We start from the raw sequence: 21,868 nt of genomic DNA, 5'->3' as shown, positions 1-21,868 counted from the left end.
GGATAGAGCAGGACCCTTGGAGCGTCCCTCACGTCGGGGACCTGAGATGGGAGGGAGGCAGGCTGGGGCTTCTCCCTTTGTTTCTTCCCTGACCCCAGATACAGGGGGGAAAAATGATGATATTAGTGTGGAAACAATGGTCTTATCCACTTTCCTGTAGCCCTTGACCCTTTGTACCCTAATCAACTAAGTAAGATAATAATAATAATAATAAATAATAAAATGGAAAAAAAAAAAAGAAACAGGAGACTAGAACAAACCCAGGCAAATACAGATCGTTTGTTTCTGGCAAACACACAAAGGTAATTGATGCAGAATGGATAGGAATTCTGGATACGCACATGCAAGACAATGAATCCTATCCCTTATTCCAAACTCCAGGTAACTCAAAAACAGATTCTACACTTAAATCTAGACTATGAAACCACAGTAGTTCTAGAAGGAAACATAGCAGGTACTCTGTGACTTTAGGCTAACCAGTTCTTAATACTGAACCAGAATGATGTCCCCTTACAGAAGGATGATACATTGGATCCCACTGAAACTACAGACTTGGGGTAAGCACAGATGGGACTCCACGGCTCTGAGTGGCACACTAGCCCAGATTTCCTATTTTGCAGCCCCAGCCTGGTTTGAGGCTGTGATTCTTGTCAGGCTTGTCATTCCATACCGGCTACAGTTCCTGCACACCGACAGATCCTGCAGGAGCCAGTGCAGGGGTGAAGTGAACACGGGCCTTACTTGCCTTCACACAGACTGTGCATTTGGCCACATGAGTCTCTTCTGCCCCTTAGCCCAGGCAATTAGCAGGTATTACAGGTTTCCCTGGACCAAAGTTCTTCCTGTCCGTTCCTCCCCACATCTTCTCTGATCTTCATTCATGCACTGAAGTCCTGGCTGAAGACGGAACTGGACCATGTCCTAGCAGATCCCTTGGAAGCCCTTGGAATATCCTGCTGATATCACACTCAGGGCCTTGGCCATGCTGGATAGTTGATCCCAACTATGTGGCTTACGATGGGGACCTTGAGCTACTCTGCATCAGCATGCCCTCTGCAGGGGCTGGAGACTGAGTGAAAAAATAACCAACAATGGACACTGAGACTTGGGGAACTCTGCCATTGGCAACAGGCGCACATGCAGTCACATAGCATGGCTGGACAAATTAAGTGCAATCCATGCATTTCCATGGGAAAGGACACCTGGGAGCTTGTGTCTCTGTCTCTCCCAGGTCTTCACTGATTTTCATCTTTCTGTTGTCATTGTGATACACCAGCATCTTTGAGCTCTGATTCCTTGCAGCAAATTCCTGGCTGAGGATGCGCCTTTGGCACCCTTCACACATCACTCTGCTGAGCTAACTTCCCTCACAGCGTGCATCGTGGGGGCAACTTTGTCTGCTTCTCTCTGTGCCATGACTTCTCAGAAATCTCATCTTATGTGAAAGGTGGAGACATAGAGTGTGAGAGACAGCCAGAGAGAGAGAGAGAGAGAGAGAGAGAGAGAGAGAGAGAGAGCTGCCATGTTGCTGAATCATTCTTCAAATGTCTCCATCAGCCAAGGCTAGACTGGACTGGAGCCAGGAGCCAGGGACTCAATCCAGGTCTCCCCCAGTGGGTGGCAGGAATTCAATTCCTTTAGTCATCATCTCTGCCTCCGAGGGACTGAAGCAGCAGAAAGCTGGAATAAGGATCCGAAGCCAGAAATCGAATCCAGGCACTCAATGTGGGTGTCCTAATCACCAGGCTGAACACCCACTGCTATGGGCAATGATTTCCTTAAGTGCAGGGAACCCTTGTGATTCATCAACCATGTCTGGGGCCTGGGACTGTGTTCACAACAAGCATTAAATGTGTCATCTTGGACCCTGCGTAATGGCTCAATTGGCTAATCCTCCACCCTTAAGAGCCTGGATCCCATATGGGCACGAGTTAGTGTTCCAGTTTGTTTGTGGCCTGGGAAAGCACTAGAAGATAGCCCAATGCCTTGGGACTCTGCGACTGCATCGTGACCCAGGAGAACTGATTTTGGATCAGCTTGGCTCTGGCTGTCTGGAGAACCAGTAGACAGAAGATCTTTTTCTCTGTCTCTTCTCTGTAAATCTATCTTTCGAATAAAAACAAATATGTGTGGCCCAGCATGGTAGTGACTAAAGTCCTCATCTTGCACGTACTGGGATTCCACGTGGGTGCCAGTTCTAATCCCAGCTCTCTGCCTGTGGTCTGGGAAAGCGGTCGAGGATAACCCAAAGCCTTGGGACCCTGTATCCATGTGGGAGACCCAGAAGAAGCTCCTGGCTTTTGGCTTAGGGTTGGCTTATCTCTGGCCATTGCAGCCACTTGGGGGGGGTGAATCAATGATGGAGGATCTTCCTCTCTGTATATCTGCCTTTCCAGTAAAAATAAGTAAATCTTAAAAAAAAAATAAACAAATGTGTGACCTTGCCTGCTCAAACACCTGATTCCCACCCAAGTTCCCCACGCCCCTGAGATCTGCTGCAGGCTGTGGAGGTGACATAGATCTTCTCCCATGAGAAGAGATGGGAGACACAGATTGTGCCAAGGCTGAGGGAGTAACAGCTGTCAATCTCAGAAACCCAGACTGAGGATTCAGCTTGTCAGACAACATGTACAGGGTGGAAATTTGAAAAAGCCCTAGTCAAGTCACAGCAGCGTGATAAGAGCCAAGGGCTCTGTAGGCTTTGACGCTAACGGGAGATGAGGACACTGGGACAGAAAGATGGGCCATGGGCATTCCACTCTGTCAACCCCATTTCGTCTATGGATTCTGATTTCCAGAACATTCTTCTCCACAGCAGGACAGATGACACTTCGGTGGGAAATGCCAATGCTGGACATTTAATTTGCAACTTGCAGACTGCAGCTCCTGCCTGTTTTTTGTTTTTTTTTCCCCTAATGCTTTGCTTTTTAGGCAAGCTGGGATGTCAAGCCCAAGTACTAGCCTTTCTGGGTTTTGCTGGAAACTGCAATATATTCATGTATGTGTGTGTGTGGAGAGAGTAGCCATACCATAGCTCTTCTCCCCTCACCCATCAAAAGATAACAATGCATTTTGCTGAAGAATCTCTTGCTGGTAGCAGGTTTTTTTTTTTCCCTGCAAGAGGAACACAACTGAACTGCATACACAGGTGCTGTGTCACAGGTGCACAAACAGATTCAAACTGAGACACAAGAGAGGCCACAAGCGCAAGCTTGGGGAAGGGCCCACTCCAAATTAATACGTGTGCTAGAATCAGGCAAGTTCACAGTTGGGTTGAACAAACACCAGACCTTTGAGCTTCAGCTGGTTTGCACACGGGGAAGCTGCCATCCACAAAAATGGTCACAACTGTTGGTATCGGCAGCGTGAGTGTGGGTGTGGAACCACAGCTTTGCTTCCACGGGTCAACCCGACCAGCACTCGGCCTTTCCTAGCCTAGCCTGAGACCGCTCCCCACTCCAAACCCCATCACAGTCACAACAGTCCAGGCCTGGGCAACTCTGGGTCAATGGCCCTACCTCTCTGAGGCTGTTTTCATATCCAGATGAATAGAGAACATTGTTCTTGAGCTGCAGAAAGTTGCCCAAAGAATCTAAGTTTCTCTTTTCCTTCCCACTAAGTTCTCCTCTCTGGCAGCTTTTTCCAGAGATGTCCTCATTTGAACCACACATCCAAAGAGAATTCCTTTAGTGCCTGTCTTCACACTTTCTCGCAAGGATGGCCAACAGCCTCACTGAAGAGGAGAAAGGAGTTGATGTGTTGCCTAAGACAGATACTTCAAGGCCTCAGACCTTCAGCCAAGCATGGCTGCTCTCTCTCTGAAACTCCTCCGGACTGCCTCTGTGCTCCTGCACAGGGCTGGGGAGTCCCTCAGTCTCAGGGTTTTCAACGAAAATAAAGGTCTTTGCCCTCTCCATCTCTTCACTGGTGCATGTGCCATGGGACAGAAGGAAGAATGGAGGAGGACTCCCTAGGGAGACCGGGGGCCCCCTTTCCTGAGCCTCCTGGGTTGGGTCTGCAGGTGCTGAGGTGAGAGCAGCTTCCCCAGAAGTGGAAGGAAAGCCACCGGCGCAGAAAGAGGGGCAGGGGTTCTTTGTTCCTACGCTTCAAACCCCTTAGGGTATTATCCAGCTTGGCTTTCTCAAAAGGAGGTTCAATTTAAGTGTGAGGAAGGAGGGAATAGTATTTCAAGGGACACGGAGGGACTCAGAGGGACGGAACTTCCGATTGGCAGAGGCACCAGTGACGGGACTGTTGAACTTCACTGAGTTTAATGCGCTGGCTCTGGGAGCCAGGCAGCGTTCACCGCAGAAGTTCCTGTGTGTCGTTCACTTCCCTTTTCTAAGTTCACTGAACAGCAGCAACAAGTCCAAACCCCGCGCCTGCCCTTTCGGGTTGCTCTCACAGCCCCGCCAGAATCCCTTCAGTCACAGTCCTTGCCAGCAGGGCGCGCGCTGCCTCCGGGGAAAGGAAGAGAGGGACCCTCAGGGCTCCTTTGACTGGGGCACACCACGTCCCTCTCAGCATCTGTTGGGGGGCAGTGCCCTGCAGGTTCCAGAGGCCGCACTCCCAGCCTTGCCCACAAGCACCAGGGCTGCTCCAGCTCGCTGATTTCCAGGCAGCAGCTGTCCTCCTTCGCAGCCCCACCCAGGACGCTCACGATACTTTCATGCAGCAAAAGATAAAGAGCAAGGGGCTGAGGACAGGCGAGCCCGCTCACAAAACCACTCTGGACTTCCTCTCAGAGCCAAAACCTTCCTCTCAGCCAGTAGCCAGAACCGGGCTCTCTAAGTTGACAGGGGGGCACCACAAAGGTTCTGGGATTTCCAACAGAGCCAGTCCTCCTGCTCCAGAGCGCCCTGAAGCAGCCCTCCTGGGGGGCCAGCAGCTGGGGCACGCACAGCCAGGTGGCGCACCTGCCCACCCTCAACCACCGGGCTCGCCTTCCTTTTCCCGACTTTGGAGACAGAGGTCAAAGCGCCAGAGAAGTGCTACAGGTCACTAACACATAGTTCAGAAAACGGGGCGAGCACACCCAGCCAAATTCTTGTCTCACCGCAAACGCTCAGCTTCCTCGGCTGAGGATGCGCTTGGCTCATACATAGGCCGTAACAGGTGTCCGCCTGTCAGAAATGTGCTAGGTAGCCGGGGCAGAGCAGAGGATCAGTTGAACAACAGGAAAGGGGAAAAACAGAATTGGGCACGCCACGGGGGAGGAAGGGACGAGGAGGTAGAGATGAAAAACGGAAAAAGAGGGGGAAGAGGAAAGACGGTGCTGAGGGCAGGGGAGGTAAAGGAGCGGGAGAGGACAGAGCGCGCGCACTGGGCGCGGAGGGCGGCGGCGCCCTTACCGGCGGTGGCCGAGCGCAGGCTCTCCAGGCTCCAGGAGCGGGACAGGGCGCCGCGCATGCCCCCGCTGCTGCCGCGGCCCCCGCACACCACGCCGCTGCTGTCCGAGTCGGAGCCCGGGGACAGTCCGGCGCTGCTGCTGCTGCTGCTGCTGCTGCTAGTGCCGGGGTCTCCGCCGCTTGTCTGGCCGCTTGACTCGCTGGGGCATTGCTGTGCCCTCATGCAGGCGGGCCCGAGCTCCAGCCACAGGCTCGGGGGAGGCTGGGCCGGGGGTGGTGGCGCGGCGGTAGCTGCGGGGCCGCCGGGCGACGGGGCGCGCGAGCCGGGGCTCGGGTGGGCACTGCCGTCCGAGGGCGAGGGGCGTGCGGGCGGCCGCGCGGCGTCCTCGGCCCCATCCTCACCGCTGCGCGGCCGCTGCTCCCGGCCGGCTGACATCATGGGGCTCCGCTAAGGAGGCTCCCGGCCGGCCGGCCACCACCCGCTCGGCCGCGGGGACCCTCTGTGCAGGCGCCCGGGCGCGCGAGAGCGCGCGCGGCTCGGGGCGAGGCCAGGCGCCCACCGGGCAGGGCGCGCGGCGTCTCCGCTCCCGGCCAGCCCGGCGGGCGCTGAGCCGCGACGGCGACCCCGTTTGCGGGTCGCGGGCCCGGCCGGCACGCGCTCACGCACGCGCGCACGCAGACCTGGAGGCGGCGGCGGCAGCAGCGGGCGCGGGCGCGGCGCGTAGGGGCCCCCGGACCGCCCTGGACCCGCGGGGCCGCGCGTTCGCACGCGTGGACCGGGACAGAGCCATCTCAGAGAAGCGGCGCCGAGGTGGTGAGTAGAGCCGGCGGGCGCTCGCTTGGCCTCCGCGAGGTGCTAGCTCTCCGGCAGGCAGCGGCTGGGGCGGGGTCACAGGTGGGTGGCTGGACTCCAACCCTCGCAGGCGAAACGTGCCCGCCAGGGGAGCACGCTCGGCCGGGACACGCCCCCGTGCTGGGCCTGGCCAAGTGCTCTGACAGCAGGCAGGAAGTGCCAGGACAAGTAAGGTCACGGAACGCGCCGAATAGTTTTGCAGAGTGCGTGAAAAAGTTCAGGAACCTGTCGGTCGGACACCATGGAGGCCACGAGGCACTCGGCCCAGAAACCGGGGTACGGGATGTGCATGGCGTGGTTTTCTCCGCGAGGGTGTGCGTGCGGAGTGGGAGTGGGGACAGGAGAGGGTGGTCTCTCTGAGGGTCTCTCCCTTGAGTTCCAGACACTTTTGCCTGTGCCTGGGATAACAGGTGAGATGCGGTTAAAACACACCGGGCCATTCGCCCTACCTCAATGTGAGAATTACAGAATTCAGAAGGCGAGACACAGTGGACTCTGGGCTCACTTAGAAGGTTTATGGACCTCCCCCCCACCCCCAGTCCCATGCAGGGCATCGTCCTCACCCCATCCCGTTCCAGCATACCGGAGTTGATTCTAGCTTCCGTGGCCCTTGGAAGGATGAGAGACGCATGCTGTGTGCCCTGGCTGGCTGGTCAGCAGAGGGTGTGCGCCTCGGAAGTGGGCATCCCCTTGCCTGCTCTCACATTTGCTGCAGCTCATGTCCATTTCTAAGCTGGGTATTCACCTTACTCTGATTCCTAATGCCCATGCACTTTTTTTTTTTTTAAGATTTATTTATCTTACTTGGAAAGTTAGAGCTGCAAGAGAGGTAGGGACATACAGACAGAGAGGAGGATTTTCCACTTGCTGGCTCACTCCCCAAATGGGCAGAGCTGGGCCAGTCTGAAGGCGGGAGCCAGGAGCTCCTTCTGGATCTCCCACTTTGGTGTGTAGGGTCCCGAGGCCTTGGAACATCCAATGCTGGGTTCCTGTGCTGTAAGCAAGGAAGTGGATTAGAAGCAGAACAGCCGGGACTTGGATTGGTGCTCATATGGGATGCTGGTGGCCCAGGTGAAAGATCATGTGCTTTTACGAGGCTTGATTGCTCGTTCAGGGGCGGGGCAGGAGCACCCAGCTTTGTGCATGTACAAGGTAGTACTGTGTTGTTGGGTGTTGAGTGGAGGTGCCTTAGGTCCTTAGCTGACCATCCCCTTTGGGGGATCTGTGCGCCTTTCTTACCGCTGCAAACATGGCATGCATACATCTGCCCCCTAGGTCCATCATTTTAAAAAGTTTTATTTTTTCACTGTACTTGAAGAGAGGGAGAGAGAGAGAGAGAGAGAGAGAGAGAGAGAGAGAGAGAGAAACACGAAGACTGTTTCCACCTGCCAGCTCATTCCTAAATGCTTTCAACAACCGGCGCTAAACCAGACCAAAGCCAGTACCTCCATCCTAGATTCCCACCTGGGTGGCAGGGACCCAGGCACTTGCCCATCACCTGCTGCTGTGCGGTAGCAGGGTACTGGAATAGGAAGCCGAACGGGGACTCTGCTGATGGGTGCCAGGTGTCCCTAGCAGCATGCCAACATAGCCTCATTTTTCCTTCTGTCCTGTTCCTTGCCCACCCTCCTTCTCGTTTCTGCTTGGGGAGTCCCTCTCGACATTAGCCTCTGGGGACTGTAACCCAAGCCCCCAGGGGCACAAAGCCCTCACTGGCTTTTTGCCCATCTTCAGAGGTCTCCCTTGTCCCTCACAAGGTCTCATGTTCTCTCTGCGTGTACCGACCCCGCAGATTCCTGGTTCCCGTCAGTCCCTTGCTGCTTGCCTGGCAGCCATGGTGGTCAGCCTTGCTGCCTCTCCTGCGTGCTCAGGGCCTTGGCACTTAGTGGGATGCTCCTCTCTGCTTTCCATGCTATCAGCTCCTTCTCATCCCCACAGATCTGTTTACGTTTGATTAGTCCTTCCTACTACTTTCATCTGTCAGCAGCATATGTTTTGCCCTTGTCTGCTGCTCAGCTTGAGTGAGTACAGAGGCACCTTGCCCACTATTGTGTCTCCATGGTGCCTCTTGCAGCCTTGGTGCTTGGTCAGCAGCAGAGGGGGAATGAATGGTTCTTACCTGAGCAGGAGGCCAGTTAGGCAAGAGGCTTCTCTCTGAGGTGCAGGTGCATCCAATGGCAGGGAATGGTCCCTCTGAAAGCCACTGTGTCTGCCGGACATGTGAGCTCTCTGCTGTCACGAGTCCCCCTTCCATTTGAAACCTTCTCCAGGCTTCAGTTTGCACCAGGGGTCCTGTCTGGCATCCCCACTGAAAGCTCCAGTGTGAAAAACGAGTCTGTGTTTGTTCGTGTGGCCCAGTGGTGACAACAGCTGAAGGTACTGTTCACTCGGCCAGGGGTGGGGGATCGCTGTGGACGAAGCTTGGTACCCTGACTCTTGGCTGCCCCCACTGGGGGAAATTCGGCCCCCACAAAGCTTATGGGCTCTGTGACTGACACTGAGACAAGTGAGAGATTGATTCCCTTAGTGGTCCATGACAGGCTCATACTTGTTAATAACTATTAAGTTGTTCTTACATATATTGTTCATACATAGAGAATATGTACACATATACACACACATATATGCACGAACATTGTAATAAAGGTTTACAGCTGTAAATAACTAGGTTTATATATATATATATGTTTGTAATATGCTTATATGCACACATGCATATGTGCCACATAAAGGCATTTGTCAGCAGGTTGCATACTGGGCCACATTTTCATAAGACTGTATCTCCTGGTACATTGTGGTCATCTTTTTTCCTCTTTTGGTTTATTTATTTGAAAGGCAAAAGCATAGGGAGAAAGGGAGAGAAAAAGAGAATCTTCTATTCACTGGTTCATACCCCCAGATGGCCACAATGGCCAGGGCTGGGCTAAGCTGAAGCCAGGAGCCAGGAGCTTCATTTGGGTCTCCCACATGGGGACAGGGGACCAAGCACTTGGGCCCCAGGCACCGGGCCATCGTCTCCTGCTTTCCCAGGTACATTAGTGAGTACACGGCTCAGAAGTGGAGTAGCTGGGACATGAACTATCATCCATATGGGATGCTGGCACTGAAGGAGGTGGCTTACCTTGCCTTGCCACAAAGCTGGCCCCGCTCTAGCCATTCTAGTTTGTGTGATAACACTCTGCGATATCCACTTACCAGTCTTCAGATAGGTTTTTCTCAGTCTTGTATCTCTGTGAAGGGCTGTGTTGTGCTCATGTGTCAATGCATGTTTGTAACACACATATAGAGAGTCGCAATACTCAGTGTCTTAACCAGAAAGGCCAACACAGAGGGATTCGTGTTTCTTGAGGTAGGCTCAATGGTGTGAAGTCAGTGAAGTTCAGTGTACAGATAAAAACAACCACAACAGGATCGAAACTAAGCTAAACCTGGAGATTGGATTCTGTCCTGGGTCTCCAATCTAGTGCTTGGTTCCTACAAAGGTGCTGGATGGCAAGACATATAAAGCCGGAGTGATTTGGATTCTAACTCTTGCTGTCCCTCTGACCACTTGTGACCTTGGGCAACCTACCTGTATCTCTATCCCCACCCATCCAGTAGGAATACTCACAGGCATTTTTACTGGATTGTTGAAATGATGCCTAGAGAGGCAACAGTGCCTAGCCACATGTCTAAAATAGAAGCCTGTACTGATCAAAATGTTCTAGATATTATGTACTTTGCATATATTATTTAATCTCCATAACTTTACCTGATAGGTGCTATTATTAGCTCCGCTCCGTGGTTGCAATGAACTGAGGCTCTGGGAAAGTCAAGGTCGAGCACCTGGGAAGTGGTTGCCTTGCACACTTTCTGTGTCTCCATAACGGTGAATGGCCTTCCTCCACTTTCTGCATATACCTCAGACACTTCTCGCTGGAATAGCGTCAGTGTCCTTGGCAGGTGACACTGTGGGCCTGCTATGCGCAGAGCACAATGCTAGCCACTGGGAGATGAGGGGGACGTTTAGGGACTGGATGTAGAGCAGAAGCGATGGGAGCTCATAAGCCATCCAGCGTAACTCCTTGACAGCGCTCGCTGAAATGACCAATAAGTTGTGAAAACAGGGAAGACTTTGTGGAAACAGAAGGAGAATACGATGAGAACAACATTGACAGTGCTTCTCAAAATAGCGTCAATGAGCCACTTTGACAGCAGGAGTTAGGCAGGATTCCAGCTGCAGCCTGCAATAGGGGCCATTGTGCTGTGCCCAAGAGGTTCAAGAAGCACAGCAGGGGTTAGGGGACCCTGCTTTATGACATTTCCACTCTGTCCGTGCTTTATTCTCTCTTGGTCCCATAGCCTGTGCTGCCCATATTAAGTCTGCACCTTCCTGCCTTTCTTTAGAATAGTCATTCAGAGCTACCTGAGCCTGCCTTTCCAAAGCTACAATGCTTAAGACTTCAAAAACAAAAGTCCTTTCACTTGTGCAGTTCCAGAGTTCGAATGGATAACCAGCTTTGGGCGGGAGAACTCCAGGGACACATTGCCTGGTGATAAAGCCTTTTATAAATATCCAGTCAGGCCTCTTTTGCAGATAAAGGAACAACTCTCCTGGACTGTTCAGGAAAAAAGGCAAGCTTCCATGGCCTCTGAGCCAAGACTGCTCCCTTGCTCCCAAGGGTATGTCTTGCTGGCTGCAGGAAGGATAATGCATTTCGTTATCCCAGACACAGTGCAGCAAGGCAGAGACCTGCCTGCTGCAGATTGCTGCAGCCAATAGCGCAGGACTCCTTGTCCCCCACGCCCAGCCAGAGGCTGGGTGCTCATCAGTATTTTTCCCCCTTAGCCTCCACTTCCTGTTGCTGCATGAGAGTGGATGAGAGTGGAGGCTTCCTTTTGCCTCCTGGGAATCAGGATGGTCTGGCAGTCCTTCTCTCTGCCTATAAGTCACGGCTCCCTGCCAGGAGAGTTGATCTGAGGGGACCTTAGCTACTGCTCCCGTAAGCCAAGGACTCCACAGAATGTCACTCAAGAAGCTGACTCTTGCCGTCACCCCCAGCGCCAGAAGCCATCTATGAAACACAACCTCTCAACTCATTCCAAAGGAGCCGACCTGCTTTGCATTATTTCGAACCTCTAGGTGCTGTCCACAGCTATGGAGGTTGTGGTTAAAGGAATAAAGAGATTTGAGGAACTATTGAAGGTGGAGCCTCTGCTGTAACCACAGTGGTTTGCATGAGAGAAGTGAGAACAAGACAGATTGGAGGATGAAACAAAACAAAACAAAACAAAACCAAGCCTTGACCTCCAGAAGGACAGAGTTTTCTTTATCTGTTGCTCCTGCAGCCACAGGTTGAAAATATTCAGGGAGAAAAATGCATCTGCATTGAACGTGGATGAACTATTTCCCTTGCTTTTAGCTCCCTCATTCATACAGCGCAAGAGCTATTTACAGAGCTTCTGCATTGTGTTAGCATGGAGATGATTTGAAGTGTCTGAAGCAGGATGTACTTAGGTTTGATTGCAAATGTTGCACATTCTGACTAAGCAACTTGAACACTCCCTGAATATTGATGTTCCCTCAGGGTCCTGGAACCAGCTATGAGGAACAAAGGCACTTGTACTCCCTCCAGCGAACCAGACTCTGATTAGAGCGGTTTGTGGAACAACATATGCCCTGGGACGGTATCAAAAAAAACCACAGAGCAAGCAGCTGCCAATGCATACAGCTTAACAGCTGAGTGTGGCCAGAGAAAAGTCAAAGACACCCGGCAGGCAGGGCCACTCTCCGCTGAGGGTGACCGTGGACGTTCTCAGAGCTGCGCCTCCCCAAGGCACATCACTGGCTTCAAGAAGGACAACACACTCCGTTGAAATGACTCACTAAACAGACAATCAAAGAACAAGAGCAGGCCTGTGGTGAAGAGGCAGTTGTCAAAGGTACCGCAGTACGAGAGCCACAGTGTCCAGTTTCCAAACAAAACCTGAGACAGGCAGAGGAGCCAGAAAGTAAGACTCACACACTGGAGGAGCAACCAGGGAGGGTGAGCGCCTGTGAGAGTGCCCAGATGGCAGAGTCATCAGAACAAAACGTAGTCACTTTTATAAACACATCTGCAGAGCCAAACGAAACCATAATGTAAGACACAGAGGTAATATTATAGCAAAAGCAGAATATCAATCAGGGGAGAGAACTTACATTATATTATTTTTAAATGTTTATTTATTTATTTATTTATTTATATTTATTTATATATGAACTGGCCCAACCTGGCTCACCCCAGATCTGAGCCAGATACATGCCGGTGGGTGCTGTTACCTGGCATGGTCTGGGCTGCTCCCTTGGTTCTTATGCTCACCTGCTTCTCTAGCTTTTTTTTTTTTTCTTGGGACCAATGATGCCTTTCTTGTCTGTGTTTCCTCCTTGAAGTGGAAATGCTCATCTTATGCTTTTAAAACCATTGTAGGTTGGAGGGAGATAACTTGTTTAATTTCACAGGTTCAGAGTGGTAATGGAATTTCCTTTGGGATGAATCCTTTTGCCATATCTGATTTGGAGGAGGTTCTGGACTTTGGATTTAAAAAAATTATTTAACTACTATATTTATTTACCTGGTATTTTATTTATTTATCTTAATGGAGTTTTGGAAAAAAAAATTTATTTACCTAAATGACAGAGTAACAGAGAGAGACAGAAAGAGAGACAGAGAGACAGAGGGAATGAGACATGTTGGTAACATCTACTGGCTTATTCCCCAAACGAATGCAACAGCCAGAGCTGGCTTTGCTGAAACCAGGAGCCAGAAGCTCCATTTGAATCTCCATGTGGGTGGCAGGGGCCCAAGTACTGGCACCATTATCTACTGCCTTCCAGGATACGTTAGCAGGAAGCTGGGTTGGGAGAGGAGCTGCCAGGTTGTGATATGGCACTCTGATAGGGGATGTCCTTAACTTGCTGTACCACAGTGCTGTCCCGTTGACATTGAGTTTTGAGCTGAGGCTGGGATAAGTTGACTCTCGGGCTGCTATGATGGAGTGATGACTGTATTTGCATGTAAGGATTGAATTGGCGGGGGCAGGACTGGAATGCCATGGTTTCAAGGTGCTTTCCAAGGTTCAAATGTTAGGCTTTCATTCCCTGTGCAACCTTATTGGGAGGTGGGACCCAATATATAAGAGAGACTAGACCCTCTCTTGATCTCTCTCTCTTACTCTGTCACAGACATGATGCTGTCTGCCCAGTTACAATGCAGCATGAGGGGACATGCTGTCTCCTTAACCCTGGACTTAGCCCGCGGGACTGTGAGAAGCATATCTCATAAGTTACTCAGTTTCAAGAACTCTCTTCCAGCAACATAGAATGGACCATGGCAAGGCCCTGTCTCCACTATCCAATGACATTGAGAATAATGTGGCTCCACTCTATGACTTTTTTTTTTTCAGGGAGATTCTATTTGGTGCATAAGTGTCAAAATGAGCGATTTAGGAATAAATTTAACAAGTAAAAACCTAAGACTCTGAAAATAATAAAATATTGTTGAAAGTACTTTTAAAAGTTCCGAGTAAATGTAAAACTCCCACGTTCATGCCTTGGAGGACTCGTATTAAGTTGATAGTACTTCCCTAAAATGTATACAGATGCGGAACAATATATCAGGATCCTAACCGACTCTTCTGTGGAAAGTGAAAACCTGACATTTAGACTGATATGCACTTGCAAGGGACTCAGGCTAGCCAAGAAGATCCTGAGAATCAAGTGGGAAAACTCCTACTTCCCGATTTCAAGGCTTACTGTACAGTAATAGTAGTGAAGTAGTGTATTTTGTGCACAAAGGGGAGCAAATAGACCAGGGGAGTGCAGTGGACAGTCCCGATAAAAACCTATGAGTGTAGCTCACTCAGTTTTCAAAGCAGTGACAAGACCATCCATAGGGGGAGAAGACTACACCCTGTAATTGATGGTGAGAGGACAATTGGTGAGCTAAGGAATGAAGCTTCACCCTTACTAAACGCTGTATACAAAGGGGAGCTTGAAGAGCTAACACAATAGAGTTCTTATGAGAACACCCTGGGACAACTGCTTCTGAGCTGGGATTCGACAAAGAATTCTTAGATGTGACACCAAAAGCATGCACACAAAAAAGGAAAGATAAAATGGACTTCCTCAACACTTTCAAGAAACATCAACGGAAGCCATCAAGAAAATGAACAGACAATGCACAAAATTAGGGAAAATGTCTGTAATCATATCTGAAAATGGACTGTATCTAGAATGTAAAGAGCACTCACAACTTTTTTTTTTTAAAAAAAAAACAGCCTCATTCACAAAGAAGTGAAGGGTTTGGATAGACATTTTTCCAAAGAAGATATACAGATGGCCAATCTTCCACCTCCAAGTGCCAGGTCCCATATGGGCACTACTTCATATCCCAGCATCCCCTCTTCCCCTCCAGCTCCTTTCTTGTTGCCTGGGAAAGCACTGGAGGATATCCCAAGTTCTTGGGGTCCTTCACTTGTGTGGGAGACCCAGAAGAGGCTCCTGGCTTCAAATTGGCTTAGCTCTGGCTGATGCAGCCATTTGGGGAGTGAACCAGTGGATGGAAGATCTTTCTGTCTCTGCCTCTTTCTGTAAATCTGCCTTCCCAATGAAAAATAAATCTTTCCAAAAAAAAAAAAAAACTCAAATGGCTGAAAAGCTCAGGAAAATATACTCGACATCATTAGTTACCACAGAAGTACAAATCAAAGCCATGATGAGATGTAGCTTCATAACCACTGGTTTGGCTAAAATCCAAAGTTTGATATCAAAGGTTGGTGAGAAAGTAGAGAAAATGGGGCCTTCACACGCTGCTGGTGGGAATGTCAACTGGTACAGCTGTCAGTTCTTTAGGTGCTTCAAAATAGAGTCCCCGTGTGACCCACATTTGCATACACATCTCTAGGAATATACCCAACAGAAGTCAGAACACATCTGGGCAGCAGTTTGTACCCAGATTTTACAGCTGCATTATGCAAAATCACCAAGAGGTGGGAACAATCCTAATGTTCACGAATAACACAGATTAGAGTATATCCATGCAAAGAAATGTTATTGTCCAGCCACAAAAAAGGAATGACGTATTGACACCCATGACAGAAAAAGGCATGAGAAATCCAATCCTAGATCTGGCTAATCAGTATTACCTCCTTCATGTGGCAAGGTGCCAAACTCTACTGCTTGGCGTAAACTGGCATTTACTCATCTTTCTGCCTCATCATCTGCTCAACCTTTCTGGCTTTCTTTAAGCTCCAACAAAGTCGAACTAGTGACAGCCACGAATGCCACCCCACTCAGTCATCACTCCTCAAGCCTGGACAACATGCACGTGTGCTTGACAACTATAGCTGTTTTGTTTCTTCATCTCTGTGCAGAGATGTACCCTCACTTCTCTTTCTTAAGCACCGCATTTGGCTGCTTCCTCTTAACCGTTGGTACTACAATATCACCTGCTCCAGATGTGAGACCCAACCTGTGTCTGCCAACCAGGAGCCCTTGAACATTCTCAGCATACACAGTCCATCCTCGGTCAGGATGAAGCAAGGTGGTAGCTGTGGCTGACCCTCACCTGGGCACAAGTTTCTTCTAGCACAAAAAGCCAGTTCTTTTCTGAATCAGTATGGCATGTGACGCTGTTGGCCATAAATCTCAAGGAAAAGGCTGCTGTTTCTCACAAGGGGAAACCCGCAAGTTCTGACACCGAAGACAGCCATGATGTGGCTAGTGTTTCTTCAAATTGCATCTTAGACATCTGTAAGATCCAGGCACAGTCAATCCAAGTTAGAGCTTCAACAATGAAATCTATTGCAAGCTTAAGATCCCCCTTTCTCTGGGACGCAGAATTCCTTCCTAACCAAGGGGACGAGACACTTATTTTTCTCTCTCTCACCTGAAGACTACTTCTATGGAGAAAGCCTCCAACAACATTCACTCCTGTCCTTGCCAGGACACTGGAACATGTAACAAAAAAGAGGAGGCGTGCAAACTCACCATTGACAGGTGTGTGCTGTGGCCGGCCCAGGTGGTTCAGTGCTGCTGGGGCACTCTGGGAGAGTGGACAGCTTCTTCTGGAATGTTTCAGAGAAACTGGAGAGGCCACAGTCATCTTCCTGCAGTCCTGGGAGGGAAGGAGAGGCAGAGGGCAATGAGGAAAAGAGATGACATGCTGCGATTGCCACCTCCTCGTTGTTCCTGGTGCCCAGGGCCCTTGTTGAGAGCAAAGCACACAGTCAAGGTGGGCAGAGATCCTGGAGATGCACCTTACACTGTAAAGCCTGAGGAAACTTCTCCTGCGATCTGTTGGGTGCAGCCTGCCTAGCTATGGTGTGGCAGCCCTGCTCTGTTTGATATGTTGAAGTCTCTGATCCATAAGTCTACTAGACTAAGCTAAATTGTATTATTTTGAAGGCACTTAGTTAAAATGTTGATGGCTTGTAATTGCAGAATAAGCCCTACCCTTCAGATAGGAGGCATCAGTGTTCTGTGGGGTCTTGGGTAGCCAAGGTATGTTGTCGTTTGCTTTGCCATTCCATCATCCAGACAGAAACTTGGTCCCTACAGTTTTTTTTTCTGTTTTATAAAGTTATTAACTTAAAAAAAATAGTTGTATGTGGGTGGATGCTGTGGGACACCCTATAATCCACACCAGAGTGCTGATTCGAGTCCTTGTTCTTCCAGTTCCCTTACAGCTTCCTGCAAATGTTGCTGTGAGGCAGTAGGTGATGATGGCTCAACTGCTTGGGTTGCTGCTACCTATGTGAGAGACCCTGCTGTTTCCGGCATTTGAGAAGTGCATTAGCTGATAGAACATCCCTCTGTTTCCCTCCCCAATCTGTGTGTGTGTGAATAAGTACATGCAAATAATAAAACACCATAAAAAGCCATGGTATATTGCCGGCATGGTGGCATGCAGGCTAATCTTCCACTTGCGGTACCAGTATCCCATATGGGCATCAGTTTTAGTTCTGGCTGCTTCACTTCCCATCCAGCTCCCTGTTAATGTGCCTAGAAAAGCAGTGGAGGATGACCCAAGTCCTTGGGTCCCTGCACTGATGTGGGAGACTCTTTGAAGCTCCTGGCTCCCAGCTGTGGCTGTTGGCAACTATTTGGGCAGTGAACTTGCTGATAGAAGATCTTTCTCTCTCTTTGTCTCTCCCTCTCTCTGTAACTCCAATTTCTAAATAAAATAAATAAATCTTAAAAACAAACAAGTAAAAACCATTGTGTGTATTCCAATAAATGCTTGTCCTCTCTCCTTTTGCTTTTGCAATCTTGGCTTTGTTAAGAAAATGAGTGCTTAGGAAATTCTTTTAGTGATTTCTGAAACTAGGAAAAAAGGGTCAAGGTGCAGTGGCATACTCCATACTATCCCCACTCTCCCTTTGAATATAACTAAAAGCACCAGGCAGGTGGCGTAGACCAGCCATCTGAGGAGTCTGAAGCCACATGGCAGCAGGTGAACTGGAGAAGGAAACCAGATGTGAATCATAGCAATCCTCTGGTGAGTTTCTGGTTGGTTGTGTCTGTGGTATCTATCCCTTGGCCTAAACCCAACTGCAGCTTGAAACCAGATGTGAACCAGGAGAATTTCCAAAATAAGCCTTCTCTGTATGAAGAGAGGAAAGGGGGGCCACAGACATGAGGACATGGGAGAATCTTGTATATTTTGATGCTATTTTTTCCTACTCCACCCTCCACCCCACCCCCAGCAGTCACAATGTATTCATGGCAAGGGTGGCAGAGCAGAATCCTAAAACTCTGAGAGAGGGGGTTATTTTCTGACCTGGCTACTGCAGTTCCAAAAGAGGAGGGGAAAGCTCCCATTTCCTTTTTCCTTCTGGTCTCCTGTCAGCTTTCTCCAGGCTCAGGAAGTCAGTGGCACAGTGAAAAAAACAAAAGCCCTGGACTTCTAGGGAACTGACCAAAAGGTCCAGCTCCCTGATCATGCTCCTGGGAAGCAAATGGATGATGGCCCAATGCCTGGGGCCTCGACACCCACATGGGAATCGCAGATGGAGTTCCAGGCTACTGAATCCAGCCTGGCCCAGCCCTGGCCATTGGGACCATTTGAGGAATGAACCAGCAAGATGGAAGGTGTGGGAGATCCCTCCCTCAGTCAAGCTGCTATTCACATACATAATTCAAACAAACCAGAAATCTTCAAGGAAGTTCTGGATACACAGTAGACACTCACTTAAAAGTGACCACTGTGGTCAAGTCCCTGTGGTGTGCCAGGGGGCTCCCCACTCCTCCTCTCTGCTTCAGGGCCTTGCAAGGCTGGGCACAAACAGGGATTCCAGGGAAGAGGAGGGAGCCCCAGTCCCGGTGGCTCTGGGGAGCATGCTGCTGTGACTGGGTAGGGGCTCAGTCTGCGGTAACCTAGGGGGCCTGAGGGTGATGAGGGACAGCACAGGACAGTCAGGGAACAGCAGGCAGCTGCAGGGGAGCAGGAGATTGCCGGCAAGTCCTGGCTTACCTGGACACTGTCTTTGTGCAGGACCCTTGCTCGCATCTTCCTTTCCACCTGGGCCAGTTTTGTCATCCTTTTCCTCTGTGTCTTCTCCAGCCACAGGTCATCCACACTGCAGTGTGGGCGCCAGGGGCTGCTCCTGGCAGGGGCGAGGGGCTCCCTGGGCGCAGCCCCTACAGAGAGGGAGTGGAGCATCCACCCTGCCACCTGGGCGCTGGAGAGCGACCTCTGAGCTGGCTCTGCGTGTAAAGCTCTCTGCATGCCGGAGCGACTGGACTTCTCGCCTGGAGACTCTTCCCAGGTGTCAGGGTCCTGCAGAGCAGAGAGCAGGGATCAGGCATGGCAGAGAGGACAGAGAGGGCACAGGGTGCATGGGGGTGCATCGTCCTTCCTCTGTTCACTTTCTCTTAGATGCAGCACTATGTTCTCCAAGTACAAATTCCAATGAGATTCTGTTTTAAGATGTAAACATTTGAAAGGCAGAATCATAGAGAGAGAATCTTTCATCCTTTCATTCACTCTCACAATGGCCCAGACTGGGAAAAAGCTGTTGAAGCCAGAAGCCTGGAATTGCATCTAGGTTTTGCACATGAGTGTGTGTCAGGACCCATGGACTTGGGCCATCTTCCACTGCTTTCCCAGGTGCATTGGCTGGGTTGGAAGTACAGCAGTTGGGACTTGACGTGGCCCCCACAGAGGATGCCAACATTTCAGATAGCAGCTTAACCCTGTGGTGCTGCGATGGCAGACCCCAAATCCTTTTTTTTTTTTTTCATAGTCACTTCTGAATATGTGAAGATTAGGAATAAAACAAGTATTTTCTTGGTTCAAATGCCTACTTTCAAGACCATTTCAAACCATTCCATCTTCTACTTTGATCAGAGAATTAGCTCTTGAAAGCAACAACTTGCTCATTAAAAATATATTGCATGGGTCAGTAACGGTGGCCCTGGGCTCCTGCTGGCACAATGGCCCTGGAGACCAGAATTCCAGCAGTAGCAGCAGCAGCAGCACACTCCAGGCAAGGTTTAGTCTTGCTCGACACAGATGTTGGCAGAAGTTATGTGTGGCTCCATCCCACACCCACTGGCATTGCTGTCCCATATATGCTCTCAGACTGCCTTCCCACACCCGCAGAGCCATTGAGCTTGTGCGGGCAGCACTGGTATCTCTGGTCTTTGCAATCAACCTGTGGCTACTGAGACGAAAGCCTTTTTTTTCCCCATATGTGCTATTCTAGTGTAGCCATGCCCTACTCCCTGCCCACCCCTGCTCCAGCCCAGGAGACACTTCCTTCCCAGCAACCACCTCTGTGGAAGGCCGTCCACATATACCCTGTGCCTTTTTGAAAGAAACGAAGGTGGGACTTCTTTTAACCATTTCAAGAGTCTTTTAAAAATGTATATGCTGGGGACCTACATGGTTCATAGCGAGCTAATACTCTGTATGAGGCTCTCGCATCCTCTATGGGCACCAACTGGAATCCTGGTTGGCCCATTTTTTTTAAAAAAAAATTATTTTTTTGGAAAGGCAGATTTATAGAGTTGAGGAGAGAAAGAAAGATCTCCATCTGCTGATTCACTCCCCAGTTGGCCACAGTGACCAGAGATGAGCCAAACCATAGCCAGGAGCCAGGAGTTTCTTCTGGGTCTCCTATATGGATACAGGATCCCAAGGCTTTGGGCCATCCTCTACTGCTTTCCCAGGCCACAAGCAGGGGGCCAGATGGGAAATGGAGCATCCAGGACACGAACCAATGCCCATATGGGATCCTAGTGTGTGCAATGTGAGAGTTAAACCATTGGGCCATCGCACAGGGCCCACTGCTGCCCCACTTCTGATTCAGCTCCCTGCTAATGGCCTAGGAAACCAGCAGAGGATGGCCCAAGGCCTTGGACCCCTTACACCTACAGGTTATACCCAGAAGAAACTCATGGCTTTCAGCTTGGGACTGGTCCAGTTCCTGCCATTGTGGCCATTCCTTCCAGGGGATGGGATGGAACATATCTTTCTAACTCTGGCTTTCACATAAAAACAAGTATTTTTTTAAAGAAGCATATACACAATCATATAATTATGGAGAGGAAGAGAAAGGGGGGGAGAGAGATGGATGGCCGGATGGCTGCATAATGGTTTTGGTGTACAGCCTGGGAACTGAGACGTCCCCCAGACTTTCCAGGTGATGCCAATATTCAGCTAAGGGAATTACCAATAATATCTTTTGTTTGGCTTCCAAATACTGCTCTATGTTCTGAAAAGGCCCAGTTTTCTCTTTCCCAGATTCTCTGTGGTCTAGAAACTGCTGAAGCATCAGTCCTGTCGTTTAGGTGGAGTGATAAAACCTCACGGAGCTTGTACGAGTTGCATGCACAGTCCTGCGTGTCACTGTGGTTTGCTAACCCTACGTCCTGTGTCCTTTCAGTGCTCTGTGTCAGATCTTTCATAGGTGGAAGTCATATCTGCATAACTAGGCAGAGGCCACATCTCACAGCTTTTTGTAGCTGGTAGAGACCTGGAACCACAAACGAACGGATGTTAACTGAGCATATCTTCATACGAAGCTCCAGGGAATGTATTTTTTGTATACAAGGTTAAAAAAAGAAACTGGGTCCTTCTAGAGCCATTTAGGGAGCAGATGACATAAATCATCTGTAAGGAAGGCAAGCCACACTCACATGGGGGATTCTACAAGAATACTGCTAGGAGAGACAAAAGGTTAGTATAGGGTAAGGACTTGTTTAAACAGATGGAAAATCATTAACCAGGGTGAACCAGAGAGGCTGTGATCATGGGAATAGGAGAGGATGAAAGAGGGACACCTGGAGACCTGTGGACATGGGGAAGCAGCGGAGAGAGTGGAGTGGTGTTCCAGTGGCCAGATATCCCAGCAGTGGTCAGTGATCAATGATTAGAGCTCCACCAGCAGCTAGGTGGCAAGGGGAGTTCACCAGGAGCTCAGGAGGTGAACCCAGGCAGTTTTCTGCCTGTCCTGTTGATGTGCTTGATTCAACTTTGAGTAGAAGCAGAATGGCAGAGCCCAAGCAAGTAGGTGGAAGAACAGGATGGATTTCATGACTCAGACTCAACCAGTGCCATACCAGGTGCCATTTCATGCACTGAGAAAAAGGCTGTGAGGCTGGAGAGACAATAGCGAGCTGTGCACGCGCTGAGCCAGGAGT

The 21,868-nt window shown here is 50.1% G+C and overlaps 1 protein-coding gene across 1 annotated transcript in view; it reads right to left on the bottom strand.

Moving 5' to 3' along the window:
• The window catches only part of ARHGEF4 (Rho guanine nucleotide exchange factor 4), a 57,974-nt gene extending 52,565 nt beyond the window's left edge, over nucleotides 1-5,409 (bottom strand). Inside the window, exon 1 of the mRNA XM_040979180.1 lies at nucleotides 5,352-5,409. Coding sequence (XP_040835114.1) covers nucleotides 5,352-5,409 — 58 coding nt within the window. The remainder of the gene's footprint in view (nucleotides 1-5,351) is intronic.
• Nucleotides 5,410-21,868: the final 16,459 nt, after the last annotated feature.

This window comes from Ochotona curzoniae, unplaced genomic scaffold, assembly GCF_017591425.1.
Source record: "Ochotona curzoniae isolate NIBS_2020 unplaced genomic scaffold, NIBS_Ocur_1.0 contig_3037, whole genome shotgun sequence".
Taxonomy (NCBI): Eukaryota; Metazoa; Chordata; class Mammalia; order Lagomorpha; family Ochotonidae; genus Ochotona; species Ochotona curzoniae.
The sequence above is the reverse complement of the archived record's forward strand: the minus strand, read 5'-3'. Positions and strand labels throughout refer to the sequence as shown.